Source organism: Xyrauchen texanus, chromosome 21, assembly GCF_025860055.1.
Source record: "Xyrauchen texanus isolate HMW12.3.18 chromosome 21, RBS_HiC_50CHRs, whole genome shotgun sequence".
Classification (NCBI taxonomy): domain Eukaryota; kingdom Metazoa; phylum Chordata; class Actinopteri; order Cypriniformes; family Catostomidae; genus Xyrauchen; species Xyrauchen texanus.
The window spans coordinates 37,080,277-37,106,112 of NC_068296.1; the positions used below are offsets into that span (position 1 = coordinate 37,080,277).

General features: G+C 37.7%; 1 protein-coding gene across 1 annotated transcript; it reads right to left on the minus strand.

Moving 5' to 3' along the window:
- Positions 1 to 5,136: 5,136 nt before the first annotated feature.
- Positions 5,137 to 19,914, minus strand: LOC127661774 (lysM and putative peptidoglycan-binding domain-containing protein 2-like). Its single transcript, XM_052152658.1, has 3 exons — positions 19,413 to 19,914; positions 12,032 to 12,366; positions 5,137 to 5,773 (listed from the first exon to the last, which is right to left on the minus strand). The coding sequence occupies exons 1-3, from the start codon at positions 19,665 to 19,667 to the stop codon at positions 5,725 to 5,727; spliced, it is 639 nt and encodes a 212-aa protein (XP_052008618.1). The 5' UTR covers positions 19,668 to 19,914; the 3' UTR covers positions 5,137 to 5,724.
- Between the last annotated feature and the right edge of the window lie 5,922 nt (positions 19,915 to 25,836).

Genomic DNA, 25,836 nt, shown 5'->3' on the forward strand with positions numbered 1-25,836 from the left:
CAGGCACTTAGAATTAGCATGTGTTAATTGTCTATGGTCTATTAATTAATGGTTAATGGTTAATGGTCTATTTGAATACATTAGAATTGCCTGGAATATGTGTTTTAAAACCGCTTAATGCACAGGTAGTTCCAGTCAGTTTAATCACAGTTCTATATTAATGCACATTTACTTTGCGAGTTTTATGCCTCTGTTCAAACTACTTCTGGATTTGAATATAGTGTAGCAATTCTGATGAGCCTCATAGCCGGGATTAACTGTCACATTACAAAATCCAACATCATCAATTCATGCAATTCCATCTTTAAATCAAAAGTAAAGCGCTACAGGAAAAAACAGAAGACACATTAGTGTTCATCAGCCCCATATTACTGAGTTCGACCTGGAGAAAGTTAGAAATTCACCTGCACATTCTTCTTACACACCCATATGGCTAGTAAGGAAAGTATGGTTTGACATTCAGCTATGTTTTACATGGAGGGGGAGAGAAGGAAACCAGGACCTATCAAATGTCTTTCACCATCCAGCAAAACAAGACTAAACTATTTAATTTAAACTATTTAAGTTGATCTGATAAACATTACCTAACATGTTTCCGCTGCTCAGCTTGAAAATAAGTGCATCCCTACAGATAATATTTTAATAGTTTCTTTTGGCATGTTTGTCCAAATGGACACGGTATTCCTGTCTTTAATGGTTTCTATGTTATCATTAAAAAACAATTTCCCTCTAGAAAAAATTTATGATTTTGACTTCTGGAACTCAATTCTAGGTGTTTTCTATTCCAAGCAGTGTTAATATGATTTGAACAGACCTCACTGTCATGCCATAGGAAAGTTCTTCCAAAAGCAGCACATCCACTAACAGTTTTTCCATGTAAAGCTTATATCAATATAAATGTCTAACTGCATCTAATTTGAGTGTTTAACTACATACATGAGATTGGCATATTTCATCTAAATGTATAGTGCATGAAAGGCAGAGTTTTGACTCATCCTATTCAGTGTATTACATGGCAACTGGAGTCGTCAAAGTGCTCACACCAGTAAAAGAGCACTATCCAGAGTGTGCGGATGCACATATTTTTGTTTTATAAATTACGATGTGTGCTGTTCAGTTTGTGTGTACACAACATTTATACATAAGGCCCTTGGACTGTAGGGTGGGAACTACTGTATGTGAGTGCTCTTCATTCAAAACAGATCTGCATTCAACATCATGATCCCCAGAAGACTCCTCACTGGACTTTAGGACTGAGTCACTCCATCTGCGTGGTGGTGAGTACTCTCCTGTTCCCTGTACACACATATCTGTGTGGCCACAGACAGCTCTTTCAATTGCTGATGGCACTGTGGTGGTGGGCTCCGACTCGGAAACTCGACACAACCCCGACTTCAGAATCCAAAATGGCTGCTCAGTGCATCAACAGTAAGTGAAACAGTAGTAATATATTGTTTTTTAGCACCTCTGTTTGTCCGTGTCTCAATAAACTCAGTACTATCCAACTTCTATATATGGATATGATACTTCTTCCATGATGTTTTTAGGTGGACATCATATTTGTTCTGTAGTTGTTTGTGTTCTGCAAGAGCAAGCACAACAAAGGTGTGCCTGGATGCGTCCATCTTGGTTTTCCGACATGTGTACTGGAATGTGGTCAACAAGGGTGCAATGTCATTCCCAGCTCCGATTTCCGACTTCCAAGGTAAACAGAACACACCATTAGACAAACTCTATTTGAACATCAGCAAAACTAAGGGGCTAATTGTGGACTTTAGCAGGAAACAAAAGAGAATATGTACATTCTTTAAACTCAAGTACAACTAACTCAAAATTATCAAGTACAAAATTGTGGTTGTGTAGGATACACATAAGCCATTGCACTTGAAATATTATGTATGTTTGGTCAAGACAAGGGATCTTACGGAGAAATACCATATGGCTGATCGAGAGTCCAGTCATAATTTCCCTAATACTGTACGAGACATGCTATAACTCAATGTGACAGGGCGGAGGGCGGGCCGGGTGGTGATTCTACACACCCGGTCCCTTATCAGGCTAATCAAGCCTCCGAGAGGGATAAAGGCCGTCTGCGGAAGATGGTGCAGTAGAGAGAGATCATTTACGGACATGTCCGTCATGTGTGTGTGTGTTTGTGTCTTTTTATCATAAATCTATTATAGTTTATCATTAAAACTATTATTTATATCGTCAAGCTGGTTCTCTCCTCCTCCTTTCCCTTATATTCCTTTACACTGGTGCCGAAGACCCAGGAAGGAGGAGGGATACGCCATAGTAGAGTTCTCGCCACTACCATCCACCCCAACTGAGCAGCCCCCGACAGCGAGGGGAGAAGGGGCTCCTAACCGACGGCCTGGAGCGGTCAGGGCCGCTGCAAGGGGCTGAGGAGTCCCCTACCAACTGCTGAAACACGGAGGGGTCTGAGACCGCCGACCGCGAGCGGGGAGGGGCTCGCTGCCGACCGCCTGGAGTGGGATAACCGCTGCTAGGGGCGGGGGAGACCCCTTTTGTTCCCCAAGAACGCGCCGGGGTGTTCCATCCGAAAGGGGCTGGAGGAATACCTGTGATCCACTTGTCCACTCCCTCATCAGCTGGCAGACAGGGAAAGAGGGGAGGGATGTACGTCATGCCGGGGGCTCCCCGGCCTGAGAGAACGAGGGAGGAATGTGACAGGGTGGAGGACAGGGCCGGGTGGTGAATCTACACACCCGGTCCCTTGTCAGGCTAATCAAGCCTCCGAGAGGGATAAAGGCCGACTGCGGAAGGTGGTGCAGAAGAGAGAGATCGTTTATGGTAGTTGACCATCATGTGTGTGTTTTTGTTTGTTTTTCATTAAAATATTTGTATTGGCAAGCCGGTTCTCGACGACTCCTTTCCATTGAACCCTTTACACTAATTAAATAAAATCGATACTTTTAACACAGATGAGTAAATTTTACTTGTAATTAGTAAACTGCACTAAAATAATAAAGCTCACTTTACTTCAGCCAAATAAGTACACTCACTGAGCACTTTATTAGGAACACCTGTACACCTACTTATTCATGCGATTATCATCAAACATGTGGCAGCAGTGCAAAAAATCTGCATATACAGGTCAGGAGCTTCAGTTAATATTCACATCAACCATTAGAATGGGGAAGACACACAATCTCAATGATTCGATTATGGCATGATTGTTGGTGCCAGGTGGGCTGGTTTGAGTATTTCTGTAACTGTTGATCTCCTGGGATTTTCACACACAACAGTCTCTAGAATTTACGCTGAATGGTGCTAAAAACAAAAAACATCCAGTGAGCGGCAGTTCTGTGGACAGAAATGCCTTGTTGATGAGAGAGATCAACAGAGAATGACCAGACTGGTTCAAACTGACAAAGTCTACAGTAACTCAGATAACCACTCTGTACAATTGTAGTGAGCAGAATATCATCTCAGATTCTACAACATGTCGAATCTTGAGGTGGTTGGGAACAACAGCAGAAGACCACTCTGGACACTTTATTAGCACCATACTGCTCCTAATAAAGTGCTTTGTGAGTGCATGTTTACTGTATGAAAAAGCATGAAAGCTGATTTCCTTAAAAAAATCTAAATGTTTTCCACTAATTAAGATTTTACAGCATATTTCACACAAATTAACACAAAATTCTAAATACGGGGCAATCTGCAAACTAGTATGATTGCATTATTTGAATCAACCATTTTCTTTCTAGATGTTTACTCCTCTTCTAAAATCTTTTTCGTTTTTGATAATATCTGAAGACACTGAAACTCTAGTTCATGCCTTCATAACCTCACATGGATTGCCTGCTAAAACCATCTCCAGTTTGCAATACATTTAAAATTCTGCTGCCAGGATTATCACTTATACCAAAAAACCTGATCACATCACCCCCATACTCTATGAGCTTCACTGGTTACCTGTTTCTGACTGTATTGAGTACAAAATTATTAAATGCCTCAATGATCTTGCCCTTCATTATCTGCCTGAACTGCTTCAGAATTATACACCTGCTCATGCACTTAGGTCCTCTGGCTCCAAACTCCTCACTGTCCATGTTTCCGACTCTTCACAATGGGTGGCAGATCGGTCAGTGTAATCACACCTAAACTCTGGAACTCACTTCCACAGACACTTCATAAAGTCTCCACTATCTCCTCCTCTAAGTCTCAACTAATAACCAATCTCTTCTCTCATTATTATCTGTACACCTCTGAATAGTGTTGCTGAGCTGTTTATTGTTGTTGTTATTGTTGTATATTGTCTTGTTGATTCATGTCATAATGTCTTTGTACAGCATCCCAGAGCTTTATAAATAAAACACATTATTATTATTATCTTATGTTATTTTTGACATTTTTATCAACAGTATGCTTAAATTAATTATAGTCATAATTCTTAATTTAGCAAAAAACTAAACTTTTTCATCAGTAATTTTGTTGACGAGATTAACACTGATTTAAACTGGAAAACAGTTTACAAAATAAATAATAATTGGAAATTGGACATTTTTTAAAACATATATGTATTTATGAATACACAATAATAATAACCTTGTTTTAAAAAATGAACTTGTGTGATTTTCCAAGAAATAAATATTTCAGAGCAGTAAATAAGTATAAAATTATATAGGTATGTTCACTACAGAAATTTCCATGACATTTGGAAAACACTAGGGAATAAAATTCCCTGATATTTCCAGGTTGTCTATGACCATAGATCAGACATACATGCTAAACAATAACTGTACATGATTTGATACATTTTTCTTTTAGCTTTTATTAATATGACACCACGCTTTTCTTTTGGCGCTTGAACTACCCCATGAGCGCAAGTTGCTGAGAACCAATCGGAACATGTGACTCAATTGGACTAACCAACTTTAGACGTGCGAATAAAGATTTTCTATTTTACATACAAAAATTATTCAATTTAATTATCAACTAAAGAAATATGTTTTTGAATGCAGTTTATAAATTCTCAGGGGACAGATCTCTACTAGTTTTCATGTTTTTAGCAGTTTCCATGGTGATGCTAATGTGTGAGTTCCATCCTATAATAATCCAACAGATTTGCATTAATCTGGGAAACAGGAAGCTCTCATGATCAGTTTTTAGAAGCATTTATTCTGCATAAACCAAATCAAACAGCACAGTAAAACATAATGTTAACCCCAACACACAATAACAACATTCTCACACACACACAGAATTATTTATCCCTTTCAATCCCACACACAAAGCTTTTATAGGCAAACCAAAAAACTATAAATTAAAATCAGCAGGCAGCCACACAAGAGACCGAGCTTGTTTTGTATCTTTGAGACAGTACATCATGGGATAGACTGTGGATACGGTACAGTATTTCATACAAGCAGAGGCTATGTGAAGAGGTTTATCATAAGTGGACTTTGTGATCTACATGTGGAGAGCTACTGCTCTCTATCTAAAGAAGAAAAACCCTGCTGTAGCGTCTAAATCGCCATGTGAACTGTAACAATAATGAGAAAAATCTGAATTAAAATCACTATAATACTGCTGAAGAAGGCAATGACGGTCCCTCAGCTCAAGAGCATGATGAATGGTCCTGTTTCATGGTTTGGGTAAAGGACATGTAAAAAAGCAGGTGAAGCGGTATGATGAGGAGGAGGAGGAGGATGGGTCATTGTCAGTGCTCCAGGTAATTAGATGATGAAGATTCCATCAGATCTCCTGATATGATGAGTTTGAGTTTGTGGAGTCGTCTTCCTCCCTGGAATAAAACAAAACACACAATTTTTTTTTTTAATCATCTGCACAACACAGAAACTTGTAATAGATGTATAACCAACCTATTCTTACTCCCAAGGTGTCAAATACAGTCGCTTCTGCAAGAGCCCTGCCAAAAGCCCGCTAACGTCTGTATTGTGACACAGCCGGGAAACCCATTGCTTTCAACAAGAAACATTTGCCATCAGTGTATGGAAGTAAATTCATGACAAATGTCTTTGAAACAAAAAAAAAACACACTGAATTGCACTAATTGAATTAATTGCAGTAACAGTTCTTGCAGTTTCATATTTCATCTTTATTATTCAACAGGTTGGGATATACAAGGTTGAATTTTTAACCAAATTTGAACCTCTTTTATTTTTAGAGGAGAATTTGCAAAGCAAAATATAAATGGACTGAACTTTACCTGCTGTATAAAGATGAAATAAATAAAAAAAAAAAAGAGAAATATTTTGGAACTTACTTTTGGAAGATGAATATTTTACATTTTGTGTGAAATATTTTCAGTTGAAATATTCACAGCTTAAATATACAACTGTATGAAACTGCATCCACCAAAAATGTGATCACTGTTAATGCAATGTGTTTATTTATCAATTAATGCAATTTAGTGATTTTTCTATTTATTTTTTTGTTTCAAAAGACATTTGTCATTAATTTCCTTCCATATCAACAGACTAACATGAGGAGCATAATAATGTATTTTATATTGTTGAAAAGTGGTTGGGTTTAGGGGATGTAAAATATCAATATGATTGTATAATATAACAATGCTAATATACATGCAAGTATAATAAAACATGTAATAATACCCACAGATTAACAAGTGACACCTTCCTTGAAATTAAACATAATTGAATATTATTGAACATAACAGCAATGTACTATTTTCTACAAAAATACTAATTTGTTATATCTGTAATTTGGTTTTCAGATATCTAAATGTGATTGTAACCAGTAAGAAAGCATTTTACGATATCTTCATTACACTTCAATTTAATGATATCTAAAATCCATTTCTATATATCTGAAATTGACATTGCCACAAGTGAAAACCAAATTATATATATAAAATATTAGCATTTTTACTAGTTTTAATTCTGTTGATCTCAAGAATGGACGTTTGCGCTAGTAACAATGTAATTATTGATATAACAAATTCAAATTTCTCACTATTTCTGTGTATAATTTTCACACACACACACACACACACACACACACAGTCAAACATCCTCCACCTCAAACAGGAAGCACTGAGTTTACAGTGATATCTGAGCAAATTAAGGCATCAGCCTCTGATCTGGGCCTGTTTAACTTCCTGTATTCCCCAAACAAACTGTTTAAGCACAGGAAATTAATTTCAATTTGAATGCCAAGCCAGGGCGTTTGCAAACAGCTGTTTGAAAACAATGTTAACTTGAAGTTTTTGAAATCAATGGACAACACACTGTGTTTTTTATGGTTAAATAAAATGCTCTCATTAAAATAAAAATGCTCTACCTGAAATGAACTCCAAGGGGTAAATCTGGCTCTTAAAAAAAGTTACATTTTGACAGTGAATCTGACTGTGCGTAGAAAGAGAATATGGTAGGCGTGTGAGAAGTGTTCTTTCCAGAGCTTCATGATTAATTGAGCAGATTTGTGCCATTCTGCTACACATATCTCTTACAGCAACACAGAGCTGAGGAAACACATTGTGAAGTTTCACCTTCAAAGTTTTTAATGCTTTCTCACAACACGTGTTAAGTGATTAGAGATGCCTTTTCCAAATGTTTGATCAAAACCAAAACTCTGTCACAGCGTAAACACAACCATAAGACAGAAACCTGTGTTCTGACTTGTTCTCGGCTAATTCCATTAAGACAAAGCATTAGATTTCAGGCCTTCAGGCAAACACTTGCTCTGGTTAAACCAGTTTGTTTACTATTCAGAATCTCTTATAACTCAAAATCAATAGCTCTACACAAAACCAACTGAACTCCCTACTTAAAACAGAATTTTACTCTTTAACCGAGTGCTCAAACGTTTGGCAGCGATTTTCCATCAAAGGTGCTATAAGCGATTGTAGCCATTCTAGAATTTCCCCAAACTGAGCCGTTGGATTAGCCATGACCCTCTTTCTAAAATCCTGCACTCCAAAAATACCAAATTAGCTTTATTGAGACCAACATCAAGCGGACGTGCTTGTCGAAAACAACAGAGGCAAAATAGCACCCCCAACTGTCAACTGTAATGAACAACATGGCATAAAAATGGAATTAGGCCTCAATACTATGAGAATGCGCAAAATGACTGACAGGCAGAAAGCGTCAGAGGCCGTGCTCACTGACACATGTTCATATCTCACTAGTCTAGAGCTGTCACAGAGACTAGTGAGATATCTCACGACACTTATTTCATTAATATCTTTCAGGGAATAGGACAATTATTTGCATATCTTTCTATTAAAAAAAAACGCTTACAGCACCTTTAAGGCATGATAAGCGTGCTCCTGATGTAATGGTTGCTGCCTTCATTCATATTGGTCAAATGCAAAGTCTGCATTACATGTATCCAGTCATGAATATGTCAATTAGAGCTCGACCGATATTGTTTTTTTTTTTTTTCAGGCCGATGCCGATCTTTTGAAATCCGGGTCGGCCGATGGCCGATTAATGCTGCCGATTTACTTTGGCCGATATGTGCTTGTATTTACCCTCTTATTTGAACCTTTTTTTTGAAACACAAATAATTACTTAAGATAGACAACATTTCTCAACAAATACATTTATTGAACACTTGACCAATCTGCACTTGTACACTTAAATTAAAAATGTATAATGTAAAAACATATTGTATAAATAATGTATAACAAATATATTAAATAAACAAAGCAGGTGTTACGAACTGCTCCGAGACACCGAAGGTTGAGGTCCAAATGCAGCTTTAATTAAGGGGTAATTCAATATTCAGAGCATCCAAGAGAAGCACAGGCATAACTAGGGATGGGTATCGTTAAGGTTTAATGGTATTACTACTCTTACCGATACTGCTTATCGATCCGGTACTTTAACGGTATTCTTAACGGTTCTTTTTGTTATATATATATATATATATATATATATATATATATATATATAAACAAAGATAAGCGTTATATAGGCACAGTGATTTAATTTCAGGAAGGTCTACTAACATTACTGTTCAGGTGTGGTCTAAAAAGAAATCTAATAAAGTAATCAATTGTAAAATAACACTGCATAGTTTATCATAGATAGATTAATGCTTATTAGTGCAGAAGTTATTCATTCAAGAGCTGTAAGTGATTTTCTATTTGCCTTTTGTTGTTTGATTCGCAGTAATGGCTCAATCGTCACGTTTATTAGACCGCTTCCCCTTTAAGACCGAGTCTAATAGGCTCCTGATGCATCATATTTTCTCCCAACTATTTCCATAACTACGTCCATTTAAGACATAAACTGTGTTTAAGTGAATCTCCAAGCGGTCGTTTTGACATATTTTTGTGTATAATTGATCGTTTAGGCAGCGACATGAAACCCAAAGTAGCCTATACTTTGCTTGTCTCGTTGCGTGTGTGTTTGAGGCCGCGCCGCCTTGGGAACGGTATCTCTTGCCCTCTTTTTATTATTAAACGCGTCCGCAATTTAGCAACAGTAGCTAGACTGCATTTTACAACAATCACCGATCGTGCTGATTCTGACGTTAAGTTTGAGTTTTAGGGAGAAATGTCAGTGCACCGCTGTGAAGGGAAGGAAGTTGTGCTAGACAGAATGCGGCTTATGTATAAATATTCTTTTTATAATCTTTGGAAGGCGAAATCTAAAATAAAATCAGACTAATAATCACAGATCTAAACCAGGCTACGTTTAAATGTTTAGTTCTGTCCTCCGTCGTCACTCATTATGCAGGGCTCTTGTTGTGCTCGCTGTGCGCGAGATCTCTCTCTCTCTCCGACTGCGAATAGCTATATTGCATCACAGACAAATGGTTTCATATTATTATACATAGAAATGGCTGGCGAGATAAAATCATTTTCTTAATTTCTCCAGTACCGACAGCAGAACCGATAACGTCCGAGCTTACCAAAGCCAGTCCTTCACTAGCCTATAGTGCGTTGGTATCTTTTTTATTACTTATTTCTCTGCATTGAGTGACAACCCTCTCAAATATAAGACACACAAACAGAACAAATAAAAGTCTCAGATTCACTGTCTGTAATTGCTAAATTCTTGCTTACTTATTGTGACATGATAGCAACCCTTCTGCTGTGATAATGCAACTTCAACTACGCTATCAATACCCAAAGTAGCTGAACGTCATGTCGCATTTTTTCTCGAAGTTGGCAGTAACATATCAATCGTTTTTATTTAAATATAAATAAGTTATACAAATTTAATCCTTACTGTTTTCTCCAAGGAACTTAGCTCCTTCCTTGAGGTCTGCTCACTCTGCTGGAAAATGACTCTAGGGGCAGCGCGCGTCGAACACGTGTTCCACAACAACACTAGGCTGCCCACAGATGCGCCTGCCTAATAATCGGCTTGATATACTTGGATATTGGCCGATGCCGATTATGTTAAAAAATGCTAAAAATCGGCCGATTAATCGGTCGACCTCTAATGCCAATCCAAGAACGTTTTGTGACAAACATTAAGATGGTGGATGACTTGTGAGAAATGCCAATTTCCTACAAACATCAAAACAAATGTTTAATCTAATTAAAAATGAACTAGATTTCTGTATATTTGAGTGTGCTCAGTATTTTTAGGCTTATAGTATTGTCTTGTTAGCTTAGCAACAGGCTACCACCAAACTCTAGTTCCTAAATACATTTTTTCCTTCATTTCTTCCATAAGGATTTCATAAAAGACTTGCTAACAGAGTTCTAAGCCATCAAACAAACCGACCATCTCCAAGGTTAATCACAACATTACAAACTTTGATTTGAAGGAACATTTAAATAAAATCAGACATAAAGACCAAGGTACAAGACTGTTCTTCGATTCACAAACTCAGAGCTCATGGTAGGTCTGTCTATAAAGGTTTATAAGTTATCATTAATAACCAGTTCGCCTATGGAGAAAATAAATTTAACATTTACATCAATTGTGAGTTGAATCTCCCATGCACTTCCTTTGTACTTTACAAACATTCCATCATAAAATTTCTATAATATGTCATTAGAGAATTAGGAAACATGCTAAGTTGAAATACTGGTTTCTCCGATAACAATGCTACAGCCAGTATATTCTACTTTGAAGTTTCCATTCTGGGCTGGAATTTCTTTTATGTTTTGGCCTGTGTGATCCCGCCCACTGTCCACTCGCCAATAGTAATCAAGTTTGCAGGCAAATAACACTGCATGCTGCAGCCATGGAAGCCAGCAAATGAACTGGATCAGATTAAATATATTCCACCCTACCTAAAAAGCTTCTCCATTCATCTAAAAACCACCATGACCAGAGGCCTTGTAAAACAAGTATTGGAGATGCCTTTGGAAGATGGAGACAGCTTAAAGTCCAGAAATACTTTAAAACGGATGCTGAGTTGGCTGATTCTGGCAACTCGCATGAGCTTCAAGTCTGGGGCGGGGCAGACAACTCTCCAATATTTTGAATTTGGACTGTAGTACCCATTTCAAACGCTTGTTGTCAATCATACATATATCACCTTTAAAACTAAAGAGATTACAGCAGAAGTTCTTGCAATATGCCATATTAAAAGTACCAATAAAAGAACATGTTTCACAATTCACGATCCTCTAGTGATTGACTCTTTTAAACTAAGGGGAACACGACAAGCAAACAATCATGCTGTCTCATACACAAGAAGATGTGTACATCAGAGGCACATCTGAGGCAATCTAACTAACTCAGCTAAAATAAAAACTGCAGCAAGTCAAACTGAGGCATCTGATGGACAGATTTCAATACGTACTCAGCACAGATCAGCAGACCTCATTTTCAACCATCCAACACATCAGAACGAGACCTGAGCTTCATAACAGACTATAGCCCAGTCCCAAAACATAGTGAGCTGTTACCTACACAGCATTTTAAGGCATCATACTGTTGGCTAGCTTACGACATTAGGTAGGCAGAGTCATGGGAAATTTCAATAAGTATGCATCATTCAATACTAAAAAGTATATTTAATTAAAATTAGATTTCTATTAGTAGATTTATTATAGTACAGAAGACGCTTTATTAAAAAAAGGTCACACATTCTCTCCGTTTACCTCCCACCATCCTCTTTGAGTTTGCGGGCGGCTTGTTTGGACTGTTTGATCTGCAAGTCGAGTCGGTGTAAGTAGTCTTTCGCAGATAGCTCCTCAGTCTGCACGGGTCGGGTGTTGGGTTCTGGAGCTGCTGGTTCTGGTGGGGGGGACGGGATGTCCATGTCCTGACTCAGGCAGGGTGGCTCCTGCAGCATGCTTCCCTCACTGTCGGGTGACTCCAGAGACAGTCCGTTAAAGAGGGAACGTTTTTCGGACTTAACCGGAATATTGAGAGTGTTTCGCAGGAATATGCAGTCATTGCCGAAAAGCTTATTTACTCGTTTGATTTGCTCCATCTGTGGGGAAAAACAGACATCAAATTATTTTTTTATTTTCAAATATGAGCATCTAACCTAAAACCAATCTATCTGTGTACAGTTGAAGTCAGAAGTTTACATACACTTGTTTAGGACATCTACTTTGTGCATGACACAAGTCATTTTTCCAACAATTGTTTACAGATAGATTGCTTCACATTTAATTGACTTTATCACAATTCTAGTGGGTCAAAAGTTTACATACACTAAGTTAACTGTGCCTTTAAACAGCTTGGAAAATTCCAGAAAATTATGTCAAGCCTTTAGGCAATCAGCCAATTAGCTTCTGATAGGAGGTGTACTGAATTGGAGGCGTAACTGTGGATGTATCTTAAGGCCTACCTTCATACTCAGTGCCTCTTTGCTTGAAATCATGAGAAAATCTAAAGAAATCAGCAAAGATTAGGGCTGGGATAAACGATAATTTTTTTAACGATTAATCTAGCGATTATTTTTTCGATGCATCGATTAATATAACGATTCATTTTTCCAGTCCGATTCGATTTCGATTCGATTATCTCCCCATTAATTGACTAATAGCAATTTATACATGTTGATTTACATATCTGAATGAAAAAAAACATGAATTCCTTAACATTGCAATATATGTTTATTGCTCTTAAAATTCCAAAATAAAAGACTATACAAGTGCAAATTAATGCATTCTTAGTCAGAGGTAACATTCAATAAAACCTTGAAAACACATAGTCCTAGCTTACTGAAAAAAAGTGCATCTTGTAATTCTTCTTTCAGAATAAAATAACAACAACTTGATGTCTAGCATTCAATAAAAAGGTCACCCAAAATACTTGTTTAGAGCTATTGAAAGAATACAGTAACCAATGTAAACTTGAGGGCTTTAAGCTAATACAGAAAGTGCTTTTCCAACAAAAAATAAATAAAAATGAACAGCGACAGTGGGAGCCAGCAGCCTGTCATGGCGTCCTTCCTGAACCAACAGAATTGAACATTTATGTTGAAAACACATAGTCCTAGCTTACTGAAAAAAGTGCATCTTTTAATTCTTCATTCACATAAAAATAACAACAACATATAGTAGTAATACACTCTGCCACTCACCTTTTTCTTAAACTCAAAATTCAAAAATAAAATTCAAGTAAAAGTGTACAATAGCAAAATAATGCATTCTGATGTCTAGCATTCAATAAAAAAAAAATAAAAAGGTCATCCAGCCACCCTTTCTTAGAGCTATTGAAAGAATACAGTAACTATTGTAAACTTGGGGGCTTTAAGCTAATACAGAAAGTTATTTTCCAACAAAAAATTAATAATAAAAATAAACATTCAGAATTCAACATTTATGTTGAACATACTGAAAAAAAGCATCTTCATTCACATGCAAATAACAACTTACACTCAGACACTTTCCTTTCACCTTAAGAATACTGTGTGTGTGTGTGTGTGTGTGTGTGTGTGTGTGTGTGTGTGTGCGCGCGTGTGCCAGGTGGCGCCTCTTCAGGTGCTGGTGCATTGCCGTGGTGCTATAATGGAAGGCCATCTCCATTTTGCAAAGATGACCTATCACGGAATTGTTTCCTTTTAAATTAAAGAATTCCCATACTTTAGAGGAACGAGTGCGTGCCGCCTTGCACTTCTGATACCAATACAACTTCTGAGGAGCTACTTGTGTTGCTACTACTCTCCGGCGCCGCCATCTTTGTTTTGGGTCTGACGAATCGACACGCATATTTTGCGTCGACGTATTTTTTGCGTTGTCCCAGCCCTAGCAAAGACCTCTGAAAAAAAACTATGGACCTCCACAAGACTGGTTCATCCTTGGGAGAAATTTCCAAAAGCCCAAAAGGTACCATGTTCATCTGTACAAACAATAGTACGCAAGTATAAACACCGTGGGGTCATGCAGCCATCATCCCGTTCAGGAAGGAGATGCATTCTGTTCCCTAGATATGAACCTGGTTTGATCCGAAAAGTGCAAATCAATCCCAGAACAACAGCAAAGGACCTTGTGAAGATGCTGGAGGAAACAGGTAGACAAGTATCTATATCCACAGTAAAACGAGTCCTGTATCGAAATAACCTGAAAGACTGCTCAGCAACGAAGAAGCCACTGCTCCAAAACCATCATAAAAAAGCTAGACTACAGTTTGCAAGTGCACATGGGGACAAAGATCTTACTTTTTGGAGAAATTTCCTCTGGTGTGATGAAACAAAAATTGAACTTTTTGGCCATAATGACCATCGTTATGTTTGGAGGAAAAATTGTGAGGCTTGCAAGCCGAAGAACACCATCTCAACTGTGAAACATGTGGATGGCATCATCCTGTTGTGGGAGTGCTTTGCTGCAGGAGGGACTGGTGCACTTCACAAAATAGATAGCATCATGAGGAAAGAAAATTAAGTGGATATATTGAAGCAACATCTCAAGACATCAGCCGGGAAGTTAAAGGGTCTTCCAAATGGACAATGGCCCCAAGCATACCTCCAAAGTTGTAGCAAAATGGCTTATGGACAACAAAGTCAAGGTATTGGAGTGGCCATCACAAAGCCCTGACCTCTCAATCCGATAGAATATTTTTGGGCAGAACTTAAAAAGCGTGTGTGAGCAAAGGATTCTTACAAACATGACTCCGTTACACCAGTTCCGTCTGGAGGAATGGGCCAAAATTCCATGCCAAAACGTATTGTGAGAAGCTTGTGGAAGGCTACCCAAAACGTTTAAACCCAAGTAGAGCGTTTTAAAGGCAATGCTACCAAATACTAACAACTTGTATGTAAACTTCTTGGTCAGTAAGCAGCTCTCCTTGCTACACTTGTGTAAATAACAAACATGGTACCACAGAAAGACTTCATTATTTATTCTCTGTTGCTTCACTTTATTTTGAGATATTCCAGAGTTGTTGCTGTGTTTGTTTCCTTATGCTTCAATGGGGGGGTTCCCCTTATGTAAAACTCTGGGATTACCTCAAAATACAAGCACATATATTTAAATGTGAGGGACCTTCGATATTTTACAGTGGTGTTTATAAATGGGTACCGTATAGTGTATTTGCTTTTCCCACTGTACTCCAAAGACATTTTTTGTTGGGCTCCATCCTATGATGTTTTTTATTCGGTCTGTTCACGCACATGTGAACTCTTCAAAAACCTGTAAGAATGCCACTTATGAATTTAAATGGCCACATATGAAGCTTTCTCCAGGAGAAACTTAGGTGTGTTAAACCTGCAGGGTCAGATCATTATGCAGTCATATGTTGTATTTGCAAACAGTCACATCCTTTGAGATTACAGGTCACACACAGTACATGAATCTGTGTATTTAGATTTATTTAGCTTATTTCAAATGCATCAATATATTTGTTATAATCAATTAGTTAAATGTACCTTCTAAAATCTTTTTCATCATCATTGCATAAGTTGCACTCGGTATCCACACAGATAATATGCAATCATCTCTTAGGCTATATTTGCATAAATGGTCATCCTCTGTAATTAAAGGTCACATATACTATGTTTACTTAGTCTTAAAACCTAGTGATAGACAGCATTTTAGGGCAATATAGATGCGTTTGCGCATTTAAAATGCTGCACATGACCAAAATGTCCAAAAAATGCTGTATATGCATATGATGCCCACAAATGTGGATAAGATGCCCAAAATGCTAAGTAGGGAACTAACAACGTTTTGAGCTACAGCCCGTACAGCTTTTAAAATGCTGTCTTAAAAGCGCTTTTATTCACAGACCATGCCACATTGGACATCATAATACATGTATATAATGTCCAAAAATGCTCCACATGCTTATGATGCCCCAAATATTATGTCCAAATATGCTGCAGGTGCTCGTGTTGAACAAAAATGCTCACTGGGTTTGGAAACACAGCCCAGGCCAGCCCACTTCATTTTTTGGCATCATAAGACATTCATACGATGCCCAAAACTACTGCACACAGCTGAAATGTCGGGGGGAAAAACTGTCTACGTAGGCAGATCACTAGGTTTTGAAACACAGCCCATGTCACAACATGGGCCCAAACATGCTGCAGGCGTTTATTATGGTCCAAAAATGCTGTCTAGGTAGGCAGCTCACTAGTTTTGGAGACAGTCCATGGCACAACATTTCATGTACACTCATATGATGCTCGAAAATGCTGAATACGTAGGAATTTAACACTGCAGTAAAGTTGTTTTTATATTGAATATTTGTTAGAAATTCGATCCTTCCTTTTTTGGAATATAATTGCTAAACATTGGCTGTTCATGCTGTGTCAGATAACACTTTTAATCATAATAGCAAAAGTAATTCTGATGTTATTCGATAAATGTAATTGTTTTAAACATCAAAATTGAAAAATGCAAAACAGCCATCCCAACAAGGGCAATCTAAGTTAGGGAGTATCTCAAAAGTGCAAAATGCACAACTATCAGTTAAGAGATACATTATTATATGACTACATTAAAAAGTGGTTCTTTTTACATGTGTAATATTTATGTTGGTAAACAAATTAAGTTAAATTTAGATATTTTTTTTATTTTCTTAAGATATATATCCCTGTTGTAACCATTTAATGTAAACTGAATGCTTTAATGAAATCTATTTATCTTTCTGGCTTTTTTTACCTAAAGATCTCACATCACCTGCAATGCATTCACACACTTCTTACACGACTTTTATTTATTTTGTGTATTTTTTAGGAATTTATGAAATTTTCAAATCCATTTAACTTCCTGGTTATATATTTACAAACATCTATTACACATCTTGCATGACTTATTTTAGAAATATTATTTCGTTTTTTTTTTTTATTTTAATGTTCAAATCCAAATAACTTCCAGATCATGTGATCTGATGATGTCACACCACTTGTAATATATTCACAAACGCATATCTCACACGAATTGTTTTTTGGATTAAAATGCATATTTTTTTTTTTAATTATTAATTTTAATTTCTAAAATATTTAAAAAACAATCAACCTCCTTTGACACAGCCCAGACTTCAACTTATGTTACCAACATGCCTACCGTAATGAATCATGGCAAAGCACTTGCACTACTCACTAGGCCAAATCTCAGCCTGCTTTGCTGCTGTTTACTATGCAGCAATACACAATTTTAATAAGTGACCATAACTTGTAGTTTGGATGATGCCTGACACAGGATTTGAACCTGGCTCTTGGTGTTGCCAAGACCCTGAATCTCTTCACAGTTCCAAACTGTCTAAGAGAGCTAATTGTACCAACACTCAGCAGATAAGCCCAGGCTCATTTATACGAGCGGGCTGTCTGCTATAATTTTGAGACAATCGCTGGTATGTAGGCCACTGTCAAAATTGAGAATGCTTCTTATTAGTCTCTTCCTTCCTACCCCTGGTTGTGAAGTACTTATACTGTGTGTATTTATAATATTCATATAAATGCCCAGTCTAAATACATTTTCCCTCCTGGGTTTTCACTATGTAGGGAGATTGATCTTTACTATATACACTTTGAGGCATGTTTTCAAGTGTCTATGCCTCGGGCGAGGCCCCTCTGAGGGGTGTGACGTCACGCCAGTCGTGCAGCGTGATTGGATGCTGTTCCCATAGCATCAGCGACACACTGTTGAGAGGCCATAATTGAAAGGGAATGTCTTGATTGCACATGTAACATAGGTTCCCAGAGATAAAGGGAACGAGACATAGCATAAGCTGGATGCGCTACTGATCCAGAGCTTCAAGGTGCGAGTGTTGCACTCCTTTGGTCCTCAGTCGAAAAATTCGGAGGAAATGGTTTCGCACCTGCTTATTTAGGCCACCTGCACGCCTAAAGGGACGGGGCTGAAACACCATTGCCAATTTTAGAATTGCCGTTATTGTACAAAGGGCTTCAACTAGGTCATTGAGAAAGGAATTTCCCTTTGCATCAGCACGGTAATGTCTCGATCCCTTCAACTCAGGGAACCGAGGTTACATATTTAACCAAGACAAATTCCTTTCCCTCTTTCCTATGGCATTTGAGTGCACTGCAATTACAGCTGTAACAATTCAACTGTTAGGACTTTATATTAGTGTGTAAGTACGGGTAAGTAATGAGTTATTCAAAGTAAAAACATGTTGTTACTGTAATAAGTTGTTTTTTTTTTACAGCTCCTCGCAAATTGTGTGTTGTCAATGCTACTAATTAAATTAATATAAGGGCCTAATAAGCGTGACATAGCCAAGTAAAATACAAAAAGTTAAGTGTCAAGTCCAAATGTTGAGGAGGATTTCAAAAACCAAAGACGGGAAGGATTTTAAAAAACTCTTATTATTATTATTATTATGAGTAGGATTTTAAAGCATTAAATGTGGTGTAACATCACTGATGTGTTATAGGGGTTTGTAAATATATAACAGTGGTGTGACATTATCAGGTCACATGACCAGGAAGTTATATGGATTTGAGCGTTTCCAAAATTCATAGAAAATACACAAAATCATATTTCCAAAATCCATGTCATGTAAGATGTGTAATAGATGTTTGTTACTATATAACATGTGGTGTGACATCATCAGGTCACACACGTTTTTTATAAAAATAAATTTAAAAAATCATAACGAAAAATATAAAGTTACAATTCCAAAATAAAAGTCATGCAAGGTGGGAAAGTGTTGTCTATACATGTGCTACAGAAGATCTGACATTCATCAGTATCTGTTAGCTATGTTAAATGCAATTTCAGTTACATTACATTGTTATAACATATCCTAGGGAATAAGCCATTTATGGCTTTAAATGTTTTTTTGTTTGTTTGTTTGTTTTGTACCATATATTTCTACTTAACTTGTTTGACAATATTACGTTACATCTGGATAAAGCTGCACATGTTTTTATAGCCACAGAGTAATCTGTTTTTCACCAGCCTTTGTCCGTTTCACTCTTTAGAGACACTCCCTAACTTTGTCTTACGATATTAAATAATATAAAAACAACTTTACCGCAGTGGAACTCACTGTGTTTTGAGACACAGCCATGGTCTTATATGTATGTGTATATTAAAATGTATATTGGACTTATATTCTTACCGTAACCCCGTATTTGAGGGCTATACCCTGCAGTGTGTCCCCGTCCGTTACCCTGTGCTCTACGTATTTCTCTCCTAACGGCGCCGTGACGCTCGCTGTGCTGCCATACGAGCGCGTCTTTGTTTGGGCCAAACTCTGCGATAACTCACTGTCCGACTCCGAACCAGACCGAGATCTGGGGAACAACGGCAGCCCGTACCGACCGTATCCTCCATCATCGCGCAGATGAGGCAGCACCGGAGAAAACTCCGCCATCTTCAATTCGTTATTATTATTATTACTATGAAAGCTGCCGCGACGCGCACGCGCTTCACTGCCGAATGACTACTAGTATTAAGAATATAAAAATACGCATGTTCCAGCGTCACACCACACGCAGCGCATTTTAGAAGTGATATTTAGAGGAAACGGGAGAGATGAGTGTTTTTCCAGTCGTCATTGTTGTTACCGTGGGCCTGCGCGAGGGACGCGATCAGTCCGGTGAAACCTGATCAGCGCTTGTGACGATGACGCCAATCTATGCGAGTGAGCGCGTCGCGTCTTTCAGAGTTGCGGCAGGAATGTGACGTTGGAAGCTAGTTGACCAATCAAAGACTGTATTTATGCGAGCATCACGACGCAACGCGAATGTCTATACCGCTTGCCATTTAAAGGGATAGTTCACCCAAAAAATGTAATTCTCTCATTTACTCACCCTCATGCCATCCCAGAAGTGTATGACTTTATTTTTCTGCAGAACACAAAGATTTTTAGAAGAATATTTCAGCTCCATACAATTCAAGTGAACTGTGCCCAGAACTTTGAAGCTACAAAAATCACATAAAGGCATCATAAAAGTCATCTGCATGACTCCAGTGGTTAAATCCATGTCTTCTGAAGTGATATGACAGGTGTGAGTGAGAAACAGATCAATTATTGAAGTCCTTTTATGATGGCAGGAGTAAATGAGAGTTTTTATTTTTGGGTGAACTATTTCTTTAAATCAACAATGCTTTCAACACTTCAAGCAAACAACAACAGCACCCAGTCGACCTATCAAAGAGTTTGTTTGTGAGCATTGAGTCACTAGCCGTTTAGAAAGCATCATTGATTTAAATGAGCGGTTTTGATGGGTTCTGAAGTGTTCTGAGAAAATAAAAAAGAATCTAACAAAAAGATTATTTCTTTAAATGTGACAAGTTTTTTTAAATTCTTATTTGTATTTCCCTTTGTTTAAGGAAACCTTTTATTTTATTTTTGCATGTATCTATTTATAGTATCTTGTGTGTGTCTTTAGAACACAATTGTGAGTTATTTGCTTGAAAATAGTTAATTTACACAAGCTGAAGAAATGTAACACTGTAACGTCACCAAACAAACTGCATTGACACTCTCAAAAGCTTTCAGCCGCTTTCATATGATGAACTAAACATAGTAAAACATAGCAAAATAATTGTAATGATTGAGAAGAGGTTTGATAACTGAAGGAAATGTCCATACATGATGATTTTACAGCCTGAAACCAAAAAAAGTTGATGTGTTCTGTCTAAAGACTTATTTCATCTTAAACAAGGGCAGTGAGCTCAAAACTGTAATCCAACAAGAAGATTAAGATTTTAGTCTGTACATATTACTCACACCTAACATAATCAAACACAAATTTAGGATGGCCTGTATTGGACATCTCAATTGTATTTTTATAATTAGAATACTAATAATGAATGATACAGATTTCTTTTTGTGTTTTGGTCATTAATGCAATAAAGCACATCAGTGCAAATATCATCAAAAATCTTAAAGACGTAAAATGAAAAAGCCTGTTCGATCTCTATTCATCATGAGGCTATTGTTTCCATTCTCACCGGAGCGGTTTCTCAAACACAGTAAAACCACACATGACCTGTAAAGAGGAAGCAGATGCCCACAGTTTGCTGAATTGTGGAAGAATCATCATCAAGCGAACCATTAGAGAGGAAACATACTAGAACTGGACATTTAAACCAAATAGACAGGAAGAAATGACTATATAATTTTGTACTTGATACTGTTTGCATATTTATATCAATATAATCTGATTCCCTTTAGCTTGATGTTGTTGCTGTGAATTTAAATTATACAAAGCTCAGGTGCTCAGCTTGCCATGTATAAGATCTATAAAAACTAAAATAGTCACGCTGTGTGCGTGTGTGTGTGTGTGTGTTTACGATGACTTTGCTAGATGATTGGGTGTTAGGTTGTTGTTTAAAGATCCCACACCCAAGTCTCCACAATAGGCTGGTCCCTCCTTCAATGTATGTCTATGGGATTTATTTACCCTCAATTTGAGATTATATGCCATTAATGTGCAGGTTGAAGGAATGTGCTTGCCCTGCTATTCTGCTGAATAGAAAACAGTGTGTTTAATCCAATCATTTATCATCACCCAGGAGAATAGTGTCCTTTCTGCCCATACAGGACTATGCAGGTACTATACACAAGCACACAGTTACTTCGTGTTTAAGTCTGGAAGTCATATAACATATTTTGTTATGTTGCAGCCTTATGCCAAAATGCTTTAAATATTTTTTTCATATAAACCTACACTCCATACCCCATAATGACAAAGCAAAAACCTTTTTTTATATCCATCCATCCATCCATCGTCAACCGCTTATCCTGTGTACAGGGTCGCGGGGGGCTGGAGCCTATCCCAGCTAACATTGGGCGAAAGGCGGGGGACACCCTGGACAGGTCGCCAGTCCATCGCAGGGCCCCTTTTTTTATATATCTTTGCAAATTTATTAAAAAGAAAAAACTGAAATATCGCATTGGCCTAAGTATTCAGACCCTTACCTCAGTACATCATTGAAGCACATTTGTCGGCAGACCCTCTCAAGCTCTGTCAGGCCATTTTCAGGTCTTTCCAGAGATGTTCGATTGGGTTCAAGTCTGGGCTTTGGCTGGGTCACTCAAGGACATTCACAGAGTTGTGCCTAAGCCACTCTTGTGTTGTCTTGGCTGTATGCTTAGGGTCAATGTCCTGTTGGAAGGTCAACCTTTGCCCCAGTCTGAGGTCCGGAGTGCTCTGGACCAGGTTTTTATTAAGGATATCGCAGTATTTTTCTGCATTCATCTTTCCTTCAACCCTGACCAGTCCCCTGTCCCTGCAGCACAGGTGATGAGCAGTGCCTGGTTTCCTCCAGACATGACTCTTAGAATTGAGGCCAAACATTTCTATCTTCATTTCATCAGATTAGAGAATCTTGTTTCTCACAGTCTGAGAGTCCTTTAGGTGCTTTTTGACATGTCATGCAATGAGGAGAGCCTTCCTTCTGGCCACTCTGCCATAAAGCCCAGATCGGTGAAGTGTTGCAGTGATTGTTGTCCTTCTGCAAGTTTCTCCCGTCTCCACACATGATCTCTGGAGATCAACCAGAGTAACCATCAGGTTCTTGGTCACCTCTCTTACCAAGGTCCTTCTTCCCTGATTGCTAAGTTTGGCCGGGCACCCAGCTATAGGAGGTGTCCTGGTGGTCGCAATCTTCTATTGAAGGATTATGGGGGCCACTGTGCTCTTGGGAAACTTCAATGCAGCTAAAATGTGTTTGTAGCCTTCCCCAGATCTGTGCCACGATACAATCCTGACTCTGAGCTCTGCAGGTAGTTCCTTTGACCTCATGGCTTGGTTTTTGCTCTGATATACATTTTCAGTGGTGAGACCTTATATAGACAGGTGTGTGCATTTCCGAATCATGTCCAATCAGAGTTGAATTTGCCACAGGTGACTCCAATCAAAGTGCAAAAACATCTCAAAGATGATCCAGAGAAATGGGATGCACCTGAGCTCAATTTCAAGTGTCATAACAAAGGGTCTGAATACTTAAGTCAATGTGATATTTCAGTTTTTCTTTTTAATAAATTTGCAATGTTATCAAAAATAAGTTTTTTTGCTTTGTCATTATGGGGTATTGAGTTTGTAGATTGATGTGAAACAAATACAATAATTTAAAGCTTTTAAGCACAAGGCTGCAACATAAGAAAAGGTGAAAAGATGAAGGGGTCTGAATACTTTCTGAATGCACTGTACATCTCTGAGATGCCTGTTTTAGATCTGGAAAGCATCAAAATCTAATTAAAATCTGCTAAACATCTTCAAAAGATCAGATTTACAAACATTCTAAATCATAAACGTCTTTAAGACATTTGCATTGCTCATTTGCAATACGTCTATAAGACATTTCCTCTCCACAGACATTGCGGAGATGTTTGTGTTCTATCTGGGTTTCTTCCTGTGGTTTTGCACAAGTGGTGTTTCACTTGTGAATGAAATCATGTTTGAATGAATCTTTTAAGAAAATTTAAGGAAATGGTTCCTGTTCACTTCCATTGTTTCGGTGGTGAAGTATTTTCCTCGAATCAATGATTCAGTGACTTACTCATAACAAAATGACACGCATTTGCCACCACCTTCTTCATAAATGCTAAACTAATCTTTGAATAAACTCAAAATGAACAATGAACCAAAATCCACACCACTTTTTGGAACGCTGTGAACACAGAGAAGCAAAGTGATACAATAGTGCAGCATCCCAGTGCTCTTTTATCAATATAACAGCAAAATATCTCCAAAAAAGTGTTTAAAAACAGTAAAAACTCCAAAGAAAACGAGACCAGTCATTGTATCTGCAGGTATAATATACACATTCCCTTATACAATTATATACATTTAATGGACATGCTATATATCAACTAGGGTACCCAAATGCACCTGTTTCATCATCATGACCACAGTAAATGTCTCTTTATAAACTGCTCTACAAACAAATCATCATGCCCTTCCATTTCAGCTCAGTTTATAGTGCTTTAGTCTTGCGGTCTGACTCAATAAATGACGTTAAATGGTTAAGATGACATTACTGTCCAGTGAAAAGCAGAGTGAATCCAGGTTTCAGCCTTCATTAGGAGCAGCAGGTGCTGTTCATGTTACCTAACACCCTCAACAAACAACAGAACTGCCTCTGGTCCTCTGTAAAGCTTATTACAGAATGACTGAATTCATCTGCATCATGTTTTTGTTTATTCAGAGACACTTGAATAATGTTTCCATAATGTAATTACTGCTTTTAATTATAAATATTGGGCCATTCATACACATATGCACTCATATTCTTTAATAGAAAAGACTGTGGAAGAGGGGTGATGTGGTTATACATATTTTAACATGGAGTCTGAGGGCAGTATATTATATTCATTGCCCCTGTAGCAGAGATTACCTGTGCAGGTGAGGAGAAATGACCAGAGGTTCACCCTAAAAATGAAAATTCTTTCATCATTTAATCACCATCAGGCCATTCCAGATGTGTATGACTTTCTGTCTTCTTCTGAACACAAACACATATTTAAAAAAAAAATATTTCAGCTCTTTAGCTCCATAAAATGCAAGTGAATGGGTACAAAAATTTAGAAGTTCCAAATGATATAAATGCAGCATAAAAGTAATCCATAAGTCTCCAGTGGTTAAATCCATATCATCCAGAGTGATATGATAGGTGTAGGTGAGAAATAGATCAATATTTAAGTCATTTTTACTATCAATCTCCACATTCATATTCTTCTTCTTTTGTTTTAGGTGATTTGCATTTGTTGTGTATATCGCCACCTACTGGACAGAGAGAAGAATTTCAAGTAAAATGGACTTAAATATTGATCTGTTTATTACCCACACCTATCATATTGCTTCTGAAGACATGGATTTAATCACTGGAATTGTATGGATTACTGTTATGCTACCTTTATGTGATTTTTGGAGCTTCAACGTTTTGGTCACCATTCACTTGCATTGTATGGACCTGCAGAGCTGAGATATTCTTCTAAAAATCTTAATTTGTGTTCTGCGGAAGAAAGAAAGTCATACACATCTGGGATGAATTGAGGGTGAGTAAATAATGAGAGAATAAACATTTTTGGATGGACTATCCCTTTAAGATATCTGCTAATGTTGATGTTGTAAAATGTTTTAAAGACATAAAAATTAACTACATTGCGCTGATTACTAGAGCAACAAGAACACATCATTCAAGCGGTCACAATCAAATCAGATTAAATAGAATTGCTAATGTTTTATATGAATGAAACAATGTTTTTACGGAAGATACGCAAGCTATCTGAAGAAAATGTGAATGGTGTTTGCCCTTGCAAAACTTGTTGCCACAATTCTTGGGTGTTCTGGTTGGTTGCTAGGGCATTGCTATGTGGTTGCTATGGTGTTGCTATGTGATTGGTAAGATGTTCTAAGTGGTTTTTAGCATGTTGTGTGGTTGCTGTAGGCATTTCTGAGTGGTCTTTTGTTTTCCAGAATGTTGCTGTACAGTTGCTAGGATATTCAGAATTATTTACTAGCACATTGCTATGTTGTTGCAAGGGTTTTCTAGGTGATTTCCAGAGCGTTGTTATATAGTTGCTAGGC

Coding starts and splice junctions, on each gene's coding strand:
- LOC127661774 (XM_052152658.1), bottom strand. CDS start 19,667: ATGGCGGAGTTTTCTCCGGTGCTGCCTCATCTGCGCGATGATGGAGGA. Junction 12,367..19,412: donor CCCTCAAATACGGGGTTACG/GTAAGAATATAA, acceptor TTTTCCCCACAG/ATGGAGCAAATCAAACGAGT. Junction 5,774..12,031: donor CTCAAAGAGGATGGTGGGAG/GTAAACGGAGAG, acceptor GTTTTATTCCAG/GGAGGAAGACGACTCCACAA.